This window comes from Balearica regulorum, chromosome 13 (assembly GCF_011004875.1).
Source record: "Balearica regulorum gibbericeps isolate bBalReg1 chromosome 13, bBalReg1.pri, whole genome shotgun sequence".
Taxonomy (NCBI): Eukaryota; Metazoa; Chordata; class Aves; order Gruiformes; family Gruidae; genus Balearica; species Balearica regulorum.
The window spans coordinates 9466109-9480641 of NC_046196.1; the positions used below are offsets into that span (position 1 = coordinate 9466109).

At 35.7% G+C, this 14533-nt stretch overlaps 1 protein-coding gene across 11 annotated transcripts in view; it reads right to left on the minus strand.

Moving 5' to 3' along the window:
* The window catches only part of CDH11 (cadherin 11), a 79263-nt gene that overhangs the window by 4640 nt on the left and 60090 nt on the right, over positions 1–14533 (minus strand). For all 11 annotated transcript variants that reach the window (XM_075765870.1, XM_075765860.1, XM_075765859.1 and 8 more), the window contains 9 exons: positions 14093–14488; positions 12814–13108; positions 11917–12036; positions 11247–11414; positions 8139–8326; positions 6378–6631; positions 5253–5389; positions 4932–5053; positions 4012–4129 (listed from right to left, as the gene is read on the minus strand). In XM_075765870.1, coding sequence (XP_075621985.1) covers positions 4012–4129; positions 4932–5053; positions 5253–5389; positions 6378–6631; positions 8139–8326; positions 11247–11414; positions 11917–12036; positions 12814–13108; positions 14093–14320 — 1630 coding nt within the window. In that variant the 5' untranslated portion in view covers positions 14321–14488. The remainder of the gene's footprint in view (positions 1–4011; positions 4130–4931; positions 5054–5252; positions 5390–6377; positions 6632–8138; positions 8327–11246; positions 11415–11916; positions 12037–12813; positions 13109–14092; positions 14489–14533) is intronic.

Sequence of the window (14533 nt, forward strand, 5' to 3'; positions counted from 1 at the left end):
CATTTAATAATTCATTTCCTCAATATGAGAACAAAGATCTGCTCTATTAAATGAAAGATCACGATAGGACAGATTATTTTTGTAAAAAAATACGAACTTCAATAGTGGGATGAGCTACAAGTGCCTAGAGGCTGCAAAGGCAATATGGAAGGAAACACAGGCAATATCATATATTAGTATATTTAGTCTGTTGGCTACACATTTTTGATTATATTATGTTACTTCATACTGTATCTTTCTTGAATTTTAGGAGCTTAAATAGTATTCCTAACTAGAAATAAGAAAAGGATGGCAAATTATTCAGTTGTTATACAGACCAGTCAATTACATTATACTAAGGATGAATTTGATCCAATGGTTGATTTATCTGGTTTAACTTGAAGTGATTTCTAGTTTAATTTAATTTTTTAAAAAGAAAAATCCAGTCAATGTGCCCAGCTAAAGTTCAAAAAGGACTACCATATATCAACACTAAAAGGTCATTTTTTAAACTTTTTTTGTTTATGTTCACTTCTCTACATTTAGAAGAAACATAATATCCATAAGAAGAAAAAAAACTCTTTTACCTAGATAAAAGATAACATATAATCCTAGCTAATATTCTCATCCTTGCTTTTTCATTATTTTCAAGTCCCAGGACTATAACTATAATCCAGGTATAATGGCATCTTTTAAGCCAAGAAACAGAAGTTAAATGTCAATACCAGCTTAAAACTATTACTTAACACATATGGGAGCTACTTGACTGACAGTCTTAATGAACACAATGGGGGTTAGCACAAGACAGAAGGAAGAAAATAGCCATCTCCACACCATCCAGAAAAATACATATGCTCCTATTTTTCCAGCTATTATCGTCTGGGCTATCCAATATCCAAAAGTGTTGCAAGTGAAGATTACCTATACTCTCCATGAAATCGTCACAATCAGGAGTTAAAATTGCATTACTTTATGATGATCTTTATAGTGATCTTCCTGACCTTTGATTTTTGTCTTTTTCTCTGGTGATCTTATTGTTGGTTTTCCAGTTTTTCCTCTACATACTGGCAAATGTAGCTTAGCTTTTGGGGGCTTGCTAACATATATATTTTGTAAGAAGGCTTCTAGATTAGAGAAGCTGACTGCAGTGTGAACATTATCACCTATATCAGAATGCGAGTGCCGATTCAGCAAGAAACCTAAATTTCAGGGGTCCACCTGTCTAAAGTCATTACCAGGCAGTGGCAATTGCTGTGGATAATCCGTAACTTTATTGTTCATATGTTTCAAAATGTCTTGATTAAAAAGTCTGAAATTGAGAGCCAGAGGACATGTTTTTATTAAAAACATGGATTTTAGTCACTGATTTTAGTGGACTCACAAATTTAATTTCAGCCTTTGTAAAGCACTATTCTTGTGTAGTTGAGAACATGACTACACCTCGCTTTCGCCATCGGGGTGTAATTCGTCCTTGCGCAGCATGGCAAAGCAAGGTGGCTGCAATCCTTCCAGCAACGCTGGCTGTGTGCCAGGCTCTGCACAAGGTGAGCGAGCCCAAGCAAAGGGCATTTCAGTATAGGACAGAGCAGGATTAAAAGCAGGAAATCCATTTGCTAAAAATCCGTCTCTCTGCTGTGAAGTGTCATGAGCCTCTACTGCTCTTTTGAAGCTCTGACTTCAATGGGAGTAAAATTGAACAGAGCCTGGGCAAACACAGTGCTGTTTATTTACGTGTGTTTTATCACAGCATGTGATAAGTCATTATCTCATGTTTTCTATGGAAGATAGTCTCAGCTGAAAAACTTGGTAACACAGTAGGCTATTAATAGGATGTAGAATGTGATTACGTTTTTTGGATTACTGCAATATGTGATTACTTTTAGGAGCTGGTAGAAAGAAACTCTATTAAATGATAATTATAGGACGGTATTCACTTTAAAGTTCTGTAAAAGACCCAAACATTGGAGTTTTCATTAACTGTTCTCCACAGTTAATAAAGCCATTTTTCTTTGAAACTAGCAATTCCCTCTGAAAGTGGTGGCATGGTATATAGACTATTCAGATTTACAACTGAAAAAAATCAAACCTTTAAATGATCATGTAAATTATTTTTCTTCCAAATGGTAACACACTTGCTCTGACAAATGCTTTTATATACAAGTACATAGAATTTTAACTTTTTTACTTTGTCCTCTACCATAACTTACTTAACTACCCCAACCCTTCGCCCCAAAATAGTTAAATTAACAACATCACTGCACTGAGGATTGTACAAAAATGAAGGAAAGGCAGGATGGAAAGAAATTGATTTCATTACACTATTCATTTCCCAAACACAAAATTATACAGGAAGATTCAATCCTTAAATACTGTCTTGTTAAAATAACCTTTTGCAGTATTGTCAGGTACAGTCACTATATTCAACTGACATCACCGTTTCAATTACAAAACATTTTTATCTGGGTTAACTTTGTCATTAAAAAAAAGAATGAATTTGCTGCATATGGAAATGAAGGATTAGTGGAATTGGCTGGATTCAGGAGCCATAATACCATTTGCCTGCAGCTGTATTAGAGCATCTCAATTTTGACCTATGCTTCCTCTGTTAGATTATAAAATCTAATCCATTTTTGAGTTTGATATGGTGACCACAAAATATTTTTTAAAGAGAAACTTAGCCTCAGGGTCTCAAGCAAAGAATAATTTTTTATTTACTTATTTCTAAAAATATATTCATCAATATTTCAAAAATTGTGTTTTACTGCTTTAAAGAGAATAAATATATCCCCTCCACTGGATCCTTTATGAATTACTTATGTATGTACAAGTGTCAAGCACTAGGCAACAGTAGTACTTTGATCCTTCAAAAATAACAAATTTTGTTTGGGAACTCTGATGATAATTACCCTCACTTCAGATGTTGATAGAGATATAAAGTATGCCACAACATAACACTTGAGAGAAAAAAAGTTTTTACTGAAATCATGTATCTGGATTATGTTGCCTTTTGTACTTCTGGCAATCTAGAAGAAATCATTTGGATTCGTTATTTAAACCAGTTCAACTGAGTTCTACTTTTCAGAAAACAGTCAAGTTTCCTTCAAACATTAAAGCTTGCTAATTAAAACCAATTTCTTAGAAGCTGAAGCAGCTCTTTCCCTGTACAGGAAAATAACAAATGAACATTGAATGAGAATATCATATTGATTATCATTAAATAAACAGAATAAATATGTATAAAGGCTGAACCTGTCTTTTTTCTGTTTACTCCTCTCTGGCTTCCTCAACCTTTGGTAAGTTAGGTTCACTGATGCCATTATGTTAGATGATCATAGTTTTGATGCTCAGCTATGCCTGGGGGTTTTTGCCTACAAATTTCTCACATCTTAACATCAATCTGAATGCAAGGCTATACTATATTTCATGAACAGAAAATTGGCACAGGGATCAGGATATCCACATCCTGAGATACACCCCATCCGGGTATGTTTTACAATAGAAATCCACATGTGTATTTACTACCAAAAAGTTAGCATGGCATTGATTTTATTCCATTAGGAATCTAGTTCATATCTCCATATGATTATGATCCATAATTTACAAAAACTAGCAAGCAAAGTAAGGTGAACAAATACAAGCACTCTAACAATTTATCCTGCCTCAGCTAATTTTAACTTAGCAAGTAAGTTTTCCCTAAATCAAGGAGATCTACCAATTACATGTAGGGAATGTTTTTGTCAGTTTTTTACCCTCCTCCTGGGAGATAAAATGGCAGTGAGTTTTCATGTAGGGTATTGTTATGTAATTTAAAATATGTATTCAAGAAAATGAAAGTGAGTTAACAAGCACTACATTATTCCAAGAACATCCTTGTATTTGTGCTATATTTTTTCTGCCTTCCTCCCCTAAATCTCTGGAAAACAGACACACTGTCAAACTTAATGAAAATGCTGTTGGATTACATTATGTTGGCTATTAGTTTTACTTTGTCATTTCCTTGGACTCTACTATAGAGGGAATCTTCACACAAACCTCTGTTGTCTCTGAGTGTAAAATTTGGATTATGAATAATTTCAGGTGGTAAACTGAAGATAAATCTTGGTCCGTTGGCTGAGTCATCCCTGTCATCAGCACTAATTGTAATAAATTGCTGTAAAAGAAAAGTATTCTGTAAACAAATGGCTCCTTCTCTGGATACATAACATATATACAACATTCTGAGAAATCTCTTGAATACAAAGAATTTTGAAATAGCAGAAACCCCCCGAATACCTCAACAAATGTATGCAATTATAGATGCAGAGCAGACTCAAAACTAGAACAGGCAATCTTTATTTTCTATTACATTTAACCAACACAGAATTCTAAATATAAAAGAATACACCTATATATACATTCTTATATACAAATGCCTGCTAATGATAACTTTATAGACAAAATAAAATTCTGCAGAAAATTCAGCAGCTCAGAGGCAGTTAGCACAATGTCCTTTTCAAACTGCTACACTAACTGCAAAAGTGCAGATAAAGTGCAGAGCCATATTTCTGTACGATACCTAACCCCTCCCATGTTCAGGGATAAACCTGTAGGCTAAACTCTACAAGCAGCGTACTGTGGTTTTCCCCACAAGATGCTGAGTATATCTGTAATATCCAAAACAGGCTCACAACTGGGAAAGCTGCTCCTGACCAGCTCCATTGCCCCTGTGATGGTGGATACTCAGAGTCAACACCAATCATCTTCAATGCACAAAGTGCTGTATCTATAACTGTTGATAGCAGTTCAAAATAAAAACATAGGAAAGTGCCTTTCTGTGTGCTCTAGGCATTTTGGCCAAAATTTCAAAATAAATGTTTGTTTACTACTACTCATTTGAGCTGCCAACAAAAACCTGGGTTAACACCCTGAAGAAAGAAATTCATGTGCAGGGAAGGCGGCGGGCACAGACGTACCTGATTGCTTCGAGCATTCTCACAGACAAATGCTTCATAGGCTGCTGCAAACTTTGGAGCATTGTCATTGACGTCAACGACCTTAATTGCGACTGGAACTTTGGCTTCCTGGTGTTGTTTGTCTATGGGAGGAAGAAAAAACAAAATGAAATAGAAGCAGGAAAATGCCTCAAAACAAACAAAATCCCAGCTGTATCCAGGTAAAAATGAAATAGGCTGAAGTATTTCTATTGGGATTTATTACAGCTTATCAAACTGAGACAATTAGAGGACTACAGAATTTATATCATTGATTACTAAATACCTCAGTGAAATACTTACGGACTTCAACTGCAAAGACAGAGATATTATGCCAAGCAATTTCTTCTCTATCCAAAGCTTTTATTGTCTTGATATTGCCATCTTCTGCATTAATAATAAAATATCTTTCAAGATCGGTGTGACGATCAATTGAATATCTAAAGAAGATTGAAAGTCGTGATAAAAGAAGGACGTAGTAGTTTTATGCACCCAAATTTGTTCTATGTCATTATTATATTTAAATAATTGTGAGCAGTACACTTATTGCTACCCTTAATATCATTGTCATAGGGATGATATGCATTCTTTTAAAAGGAGATTCACCTGGTTGATTTCTACATTTAGAAGAAATATTACATCAGAATCTTTGTTGTAAGTGAAAATTATTGGGTTTTGAAGTATCTATATTAAAACACCAAAATATTCTCTATTTTCTTCTCTTATAAAAATGACAAAAATATCTACTGAGATATTTATGTTTTCTTCTGTTTCATATTAATCATGAAGATCTTTTAAGTCATCTGATCTTTTGATTACTCAGAATGTTAATTGATTACTAAATAGTAGCCAGTATCTACACATTTGAATGGCTTTAAACAGCTCTGGTTTTCGAATCTTTACCTTGCAATTCTTTGAAATGTTAACTATACCCACAAACCAGAGTTTCATAATTTAATTTACACTGAAAACATGACAAAAAAAAATAATAGAAAACTACCCAGTGTAACTGCAGAAAGTAGGTGTGTGTGTATGTGCTTGTCATTAGCAACTATCGCTTAACAATTATCCAACATAGTCTCTAATCTACTGCATAGACTTCTACCTTTTGAGAAAAAACATGCTGTGACAAAAGCATAGGATATTTTATAGAAAATATAATTTAGAACAGAGTCTAACAAAGATGTCCTTAAGTACGTTTTAGTTAGACATAGCTATAGTATGCTTTCTTAGTGATACAGGCTTTGAGAAACCAGTAGCTTATGGAACAAGACATAAAAACAATGCTGCATGATGAAGGTTATTAAAATTCTGGGTTAATTTTAAATATTACTGTGCTAGATCTATCGTCACACTATCTTAATAACTTGCATAACAATTCTAAAAGCTAATGCTTAGAAAGAAACAGCCTGCTCTAATGAAGCATACCTTATAGCACTGTTTGCAGCATCAGGGTCTTTGGCATGTACTTTTCCAACCACAGTACCAGATGCTGCATTTTCTTGTATTTCAAAAATATAACTTGGCTTTAAAAACACAGGTGGCTCATCAGCATCTTCCACTGATATCTTCACTGTTACTGTGTCCTTGAATGGCCCATTGCTGATGAACTTAGGATCAATATGTACATTGGCTGCCTCTACCTTCAGGCTGTAGGACTTTTTGGTTTCAAAATCTAAGAGCTGCAAGAAACAACAAGACAATGCATTCCACGGTTAGGAAAACTAGAGTGTAAAAGCAGTCGCCTAGTATTCAATGACGTAAAACAAATGTGAGCATCTCTCAACAAGCTTGGACTGAAATGTGTGTATTTAAAAACATAAAGACTCAAATGGAAGGAGCTACATTCTATGTACGGAGCAGCATAGGAAGGCACTCAAAAAATCACGACAGAGTCCTTGTCTTGCGCTTTGCTTGCTGTATCACTCAGGAAATCATCTTTACTGGGAAAATTAACCTTTTCTTCATGCAGCCTTCCAGGTAGCACAAAAGAGCGATGGATAGGAAAGGGGTTCCCACAAAATGCCAGGCTTGGTCTATCCCAAGCTAGCAGGCATTCCTTTAGAGATATGGATGTGGCTTGAATTGCTACTGGATACGCCATGAGATAGGACACAGAGAAATTAAATAATTTAAGTAGTAGGGGAAATATGAAGATGGTTTGCAGTACTTTCATTTCATAGTTCTTTCCACCCATAGATCTCATAGCATTTTACAAAGGGGAGGTGAAATAATGCTGCATGAGGTAAGTCCTTTTGAGAGCCTAATCAAAGTCACAGCATATCTGCATTGTCATTGACATGAAATGGTTGCAGTGTTGCAGTATTGTACCCTCAAAATGATCATGCAGGTGCCACCACAATTCGCAAAGTATGCTAACACCATAGACTGAATGGTGTGACAGTTCACCCACGTTTTAAAATACACAAAAACCCCACTCCCACCTCCAGAACAGATACAGTAATTGAACCACAGCATAGTTTTGACCAGAGGAAACCTCTGGGTCTCTTCCTGAGTGACTGCCCTGATGTACAGGACAGGGCTAACTTTGAAGTTAAGTTGCCCAGGTCTTCTCCTTTGAGTTGTCATTATGTCCAAGAGAGGTGAATAACTATAAAGATACAAAGGGCAAAATAATAATGCTTAAATAAATGAATAAGATTTATGATTTATAATTTGTAATTTAAAATTCATTTAATAGCATTTTTAAAGATCACACTGATGGATTGTATATGAAATCACCTTGGTATTTTTGCTGCTTTTCGCATAGTCTGTGACTCCTTCAGAACAATATTGTGGACAATGCACAGCTGAAGAATTCAAACTATAGGGCATGAGGCTATTCAGACCAAACATAAAGCAACAGTGAATGTCTGCTACTTATCAGCACTAGGCAAAACTTCATTAACAATGAAGCTGATGGCATTGTATTTTACCGTGACTTTTTATTATGAATTCATTTAGTTTGTGCAATTAATCCACTGTACAGTTTTTATGTAACTCTTCTTGGTTATTTTCTTCCATTCCAATTCAGCTACTGGGGAAATGGAATATTAAGAGTTAATCACAGCTTTAGAAACAAATTAAGTGAAATTGCATTTACTGATATTTTAGCTTAGGTGGTAACCCATTATTACCAAATATTCTGTCAGCAACAAAGAATACCACACATTAGTAGGTATTACTCACCTTCTTAAGCTTTACAACACCTTCCTGAGTCTCATAATCTGTTGTAATTTCAAACATATCCATGCCATCTCCATCAATGATGCTGTAAGCTACTAAGCCATTTTCCCCAATGTCTGGATCTTTGGCCTTCACTCTTCCTACTTCCTCTCCTGGGACAGCTGCTTCAGACACTGACATCTGGTACACACCTGGTGGAAGAAAAAAAGGCATTTGCCTTAAGTATGCAGTCTGTTCTCCAGTTGTATATTTACTCATTTAACTTGTAAGTTACAAATAAACACAGTAATTTTTTACATTTTCAAATCCCCTGAAGAAATGTTGTATTATAAAAAGCTCTGAGAAGCAAGTGATCTGTGAAATCTTAAAACACATTGCTAATCTATATAACATTACCTTCTCACTGATGTTTTACACAACATCTATGTACCTCTCTGTTCAGGGTGGGTTAAAAAGACAACCAATCATTCAGAATGCAGAAATTGTTGTGACATCAAGGTTATCATCCTTATCAGAAATGTTATGACAAAAATGGGAGGGAAATTCTCTTTTATATGACTCATGGTATGGCCTTCAACTCTGTAAAGTCCAGAAGCGTTTCTTCTGCCCATTCATTCAGAAGACACAAATTATACACAACGAATTGGATAAGACCTCTCTGCTGTGCTAGCTAAAGAATAAATCTGCTGCTTTCTATGGCTTTAATTTGGAGTATGAGCATATAGTAGCAATGATTATTAACATCTAACACAACAGAGAATACATACTGATTTGTATGGGATTTCATACCAAACAAAAAATGGCTTGCTTTCATCAAACTCCAATAGGAAAACCATTCCCAAACTTCCCACAGATGTGTTGCCATACAGGTTTTTCCTTGTGTATTCAGGAACACCCAAAGAGAGCAATACTGCTCCTAGATAAATCTCTCCAACAGTTGTCCTTTAGAGGCAGCACTGATTCCAGGACCTTCCCAACCCACTCCAGAGTTCAGATAACATAACCTGATCCTAAATGTACAAATCTATATCAGCATTTTCTGACACTTCATCAGCATTAATATATTGGAAAAAAAGGCATGAGAAAATAAAATAATTTAATTTATGTCCCCCTCCATAATTGCTCTTTATTGCTATAGGAACACCCTAGGAACATCAGGAGACTTACACCAGGCAGGGACTTGGCTCATTACCCATAAAAACAATTGGCACATGTCATCAATATAGGTCATTAACTCCAGTCACAAAGAACCCAAAATTTAAATTTAAGCACATAACTCATTAAGGGTTTGAGCAATGAATAAAAACAAAACAAAAAAACCTAAAAGAAGAATAAAAAAAAAAAATCAATTGCTTGGATGTTTATATAAACAGGTCAAATCCTGGTTTTGAGTTACAAAGCATGCCAAATTAAGATTTTAAGTTGGAGGTGAATGATTAAGTAGAGTAACTGCTCTTTGGCGTTTCTAATAATTTTAAATATTCTCCCAAAACGCTCTGTAAACTGGCTTGAATTTGTAGACAAAAAAACACCATTTGATGGAGTTACTCAACAAAATACCACGTATGGGGGTCCCAGGTTATGATTTGGACTGAAAAGGTACGTTTTGTCATTTAAGCTCTTGCGTGAGGGTCCAGGAAGCTGCAACACTGGAAGAAGAGTTGTTGGAGAGATGGTCATGTCAAGGACGCATCAGTGTCATAATGGTTGCTCAGAGGAGAAACAGGGTGGGCTGGGATGGTGTGTACACTGTGCTCCAGAAAAAAAAAAAAAAAACAACCCGTGCAGAGATGAGATACAGAACAGATGTGTGGGACATTAATGTACTTCCACCCAACTGTGAACACTGAATCTGTTAATGTCAACTCTGATTAATTTTACATGTGAAAAATAAATAGCACAGATATAAAAAATTACTTTATTTGACCACCAGCAATACACTTCAACCATCAATTAAAAAATGTAATTGCACTAAATTTAGTTTGCATTGCCATGGTAAATATAAGTCTTGAGGAGTATCCAGTCTTAAACTTTTATCTTTATGGACATTCACCATTCACTGAGAGCGTTTATAGAAGTAAAGAATGAAGCATCAACACTTAAAATGAAAGGCTGTATGAGATAAAAAATAATGCTCATTCACTTGGAGGTCTGTCAAAGACCTGAAAGGGCATAATCAGGATCTGTTAATGGATTGTGCAACACTTTCATCAAGGGCCAAGAAAAGCAAGAAACTTCATGCTTGAGAAATACATCTGTAAGAACATAAAGTAGATCTCCTTCCCTTTGCCTATCTTCATTGAAAAACAAAGTGGATTTGTTCATTGAAAATGACTATCATAACTATGCCTGCAAATAGCTATGAACTTGGTGTACTGAAAGGCATGACATGAGATGATTAGAGACTGTTTTCAAACACTGTAAATCTAACTGGAGAGCTTTCCAGTGCATACACGCTATTTGACTACTGCATACTGCAACTCTCCCAGCACAGAAGAACCTGTTCCTACCCAATACACGCAGGGATTTTTGTTTTAATCTCCTCCTATTTCCCCGTAATGATTTCTTAAAGTTCTTGTGGCCTGAACAGAGTAGTAAACTCTGCTTCATTTTTTAAAGTGTCTTTTACATCCACACTATAATTATGAAAATGGGAAACAAAGTAAACCAGCTTATCCCAGCACTGCTGCAGAGCAGGTACCTTTTCTAGTATTTTTGACCAATTTGGTTTAACACAAAAGAGAGCTGTCAAGAAATGGGCATCTTTCTCCATTAACAGAGAAGTCCAGACTACGTTTCCCTGATCAAATCATAGGTATATTTATAATATAGCATGATCCAGTAGTTTTAAAAATGAAGTGTAGGGTTAAGAATCTTTGTAATCTAATCTTGACCTTAAAAAAAAAGTTTCACTTTGCAACGCAAAGCAAATAATCCCGTTATTAAAGCTCTATATGTTACTAGCAAAAATACGTAAATAATATTTATCTATTCCCATGTGTGCTGTAATAATCCATCGGTTACTGCTTTTTTGAAGCTTTGAATATGTCTGATACTATACAAATATGGGTATTAGTAGTAAATATGAGCAAGGATTTTGTTGTTACTTACTCTGTGGGAACTTTGGTGGGTTGTCATTGACATCTGTGAGTGTAATTGTCACTTTGGTTGTCCCTGAGAGGCCTCCCATGTGTCCTCCCATATCTTTTGCCTGTATTACAACATGATACTCTTCCTTAGCTTCTCTGTCCATATTCGGAAGGGCAGTTCGGATAATTCCTATAAATACAAAGAAAATATGTCACATACAAATTTTCACAGGTTCACATCACAAAAATTGGATACTGCATTTTTAGCTTGCATTAAAATACAATAATTAATATTGTATTAATTAATATTTCAGTGATGGTGCAGATTCTGTTTTCCCTACACTGTGCATCATGCTATGCAAGGAAAGTAGCCCAAATATTCAACACAGTTGAACATAGAACAACCCTGGAGAATTACAGTTCAGCACAGAAACTGCCATTTCTGTCATATCATGTCATATCACAAAAGCAATAGTATCATCTTTCTAGTGTACTGTACCCAGAAGCTCTACCAAATGCCAAGGGACTAACCTGCGAAAGAGCTTAGCTAGAATCAAAAAAGAATGAAGGAAGCTTTGCTCAAGCACATCAGTAGACAGACCCAACTGTACTGCCTCAGTCAATACATTTAGTTCTTCATTTTAATGCATTCCAGTTATGAGGTCCTACTCAAATAAACTGCTCAATAATACCTGTTTGAGCTTCCACCGAGAAGTACGGCTGACCTTCAAGAATACTGTAAACCAATTTGGCACTGTTCCCATAGGTAGGATCATCAGCATCTGAAGCTGTTACCTGAATAACTGATGTACCTAAAAATGGAAAGCAAACACAGAAGGAATACAGTCAGAAGCAAACACGTCTGTAAGAACCGTGTAGAGATGCTTTCAGTGACACAGCCTATTTCTTAACTGTTTTTATTTCCAGGTTTGGTAAATGAAAAAATTTTACTTGGCAATTTATATACAACAAAATAAGACTCATATGATTCAAAAAGATTTGTCACCAGCTGTGATGTGGGATTAATGTTCTAAACAGTGAAGATATAAAAGTCAGAAGTCACTTTGTACCATTACGGTTTTTTTCCTCAGTAGTTTAAGCATTATATTGCTTTTTGTCGTTAGACAGCCAAACAATAGAGTTTTCTTTTTACATTTTCCTCAGTAAGTTTCAGAGAAATCATTCCTGTAAAAATCTCTGAGACAGACACAAGCTCAAACAGGAGATGAAAATGGGATAGTGTGGCAGTAATCCTTAGCTTTATTACACAGCTCTGCCAAAGGAATGATCTTGATGTTTACACCAGAGAATTCACAGCCCATAGACTCCAGGGGACCCTCAAGTTCCTTCCTAGGAGGAAACAGTCTTGTTCTAGGAACCATCTAGAGACACTTCAACCACGACAGTTAGTAGCTATGCAGGGTTTGATTTGGTCAGCAAATTATATAAATTGACTGAGTCGCTGGCTGAGCATGAAGTAAATTTTAATTCCCAAAATTGCAGAGAATAAATTAAACAAAGCCAAGACATACTGACAATGCGACATCTTCCAGGAGGCCAGGAACTGAAGTGTACTTATGAGTACTCACCTACATTTGATCTCTCTGGCACATTGGCATGGTAGTTTTCATGAAGAAACTCAGGTGGGTTGTCATTTATATCTTGAACTTTAACAATGAATTCAGAAGGTGGTTCCAAAGGTCTGTTAGTGTTCCTGTCTACAGCTTGTGCCGTGAGAGTGTACTGAGCTCTCTCCTCCCGGTCCAGTGTCTTTGTTGCATGGATGTTCCCTGATTTGTCATCAATAACAAAAATGATTCCAGCTCCTTCACCTGAGAGAATGTATTTAATGTTTCCATCTCCAGAATCAATATCTGAATGAAGCTACAAAATGAGAAACAGACATACCTTAACAAGATTGTATACATTTCACGTATGTGTTTATGAAATGAAAAAGTTCATGAAATTACTATAATTTCATAGTTTTCAAAAATCTTGTCTTACATCATGCAATAATCCATACTCAGGTACATGCTGTGAACACATCTGCCCTGCATTCAGAGAAGCTGCCTGCACAGATTTGCACGCTACCACACGTAGGGTGCTGCTGAGACCCAAGCTTTACGATTTAAGGAAGAGAATACATGAAAAGACAGTTATAACAGGTTCTTTATTCAAATGAAGGTGAAAGGAAGAGTCATTTTTACAAAGATTTTGTACACTTCATACTAATCATATTCTACTAGGTTGCATGTAAAAAGCTGTTAAGTGACAGTTGGGATGTAACAAATGAGCCAATCAGCGATTGCCAACTAGTTTTTAATTACAACCTCTTCAATATAAAAGAAGTAACAGATGCTTACTAAACACTCTTACTTTCGCAACCCAGGCACACTTCAGTTTGATGAACGAGGGAAACATTGAGACAAATTACAGATTTATTGATTTGATATTGACACCTACAAATTGCACAATACTAAACATCTTTTAAACCAGAATACTCAGAACAGCATTTGCTGTCATTGATCCTGTTCTCCACTCTTTGTGCTGGGGTTAAGTCAACACAGTTCTGCTGAGAACTTATAAAGTGGTAAATATACTGCTTTGTTTATGTATTTATATTCTGTTAGTGTTAAATAGTAACAGAATAAAAAATTATTCCAGGATGAGTGTACATACACAGGTGCACACAGATATATATCTCCCTCTATAATTACCCCTCATATATTTAACGTTACTGATAACTTGAAAATGAAAGGATGAAGAGATACCTATTGAGCAGTACACTTTTACTGAGCTGCTGGGTTAGACATTACATTTTTGATTACTATTTTTAAATTGATGAATGAAAAAGAATTTCTTTCTTACCCTTCCTACTAGTACAGGATCTGGTCCCGTATACTCTTCTATAACAAAGAACTGATTCCACACCCAGCCTCTTTTTGAACGATGCAGAACTTGTCCTTCTTTTCCTTTTTCATGGTGACCATGAAGTGATGGCCTTGCATGGTTCAGTTTTTCTGTAGTTATGGCATGGCTGTAATACAGCATGCCCAGGCAGATAAGAGCGGCATGTAAACAATTGTCCTCCTTCATTTTTGGTTATTTTTTAGGCACAGGAGTATCCAAGAATCTACCCCTTCCACCTCGGAAGTCAAAAAGTTTGGGACTACTGAAAAGTTTCAGATAAAATGTTCTGCACATAGAATGCCACCACACATTAAACACATCACTTTAATTCTCTGCAGCTTCCCAACTTAATTCCTGAAAGAAAGTAAAATGGAGAAGATTGTCAGTTCTTTTATGTCT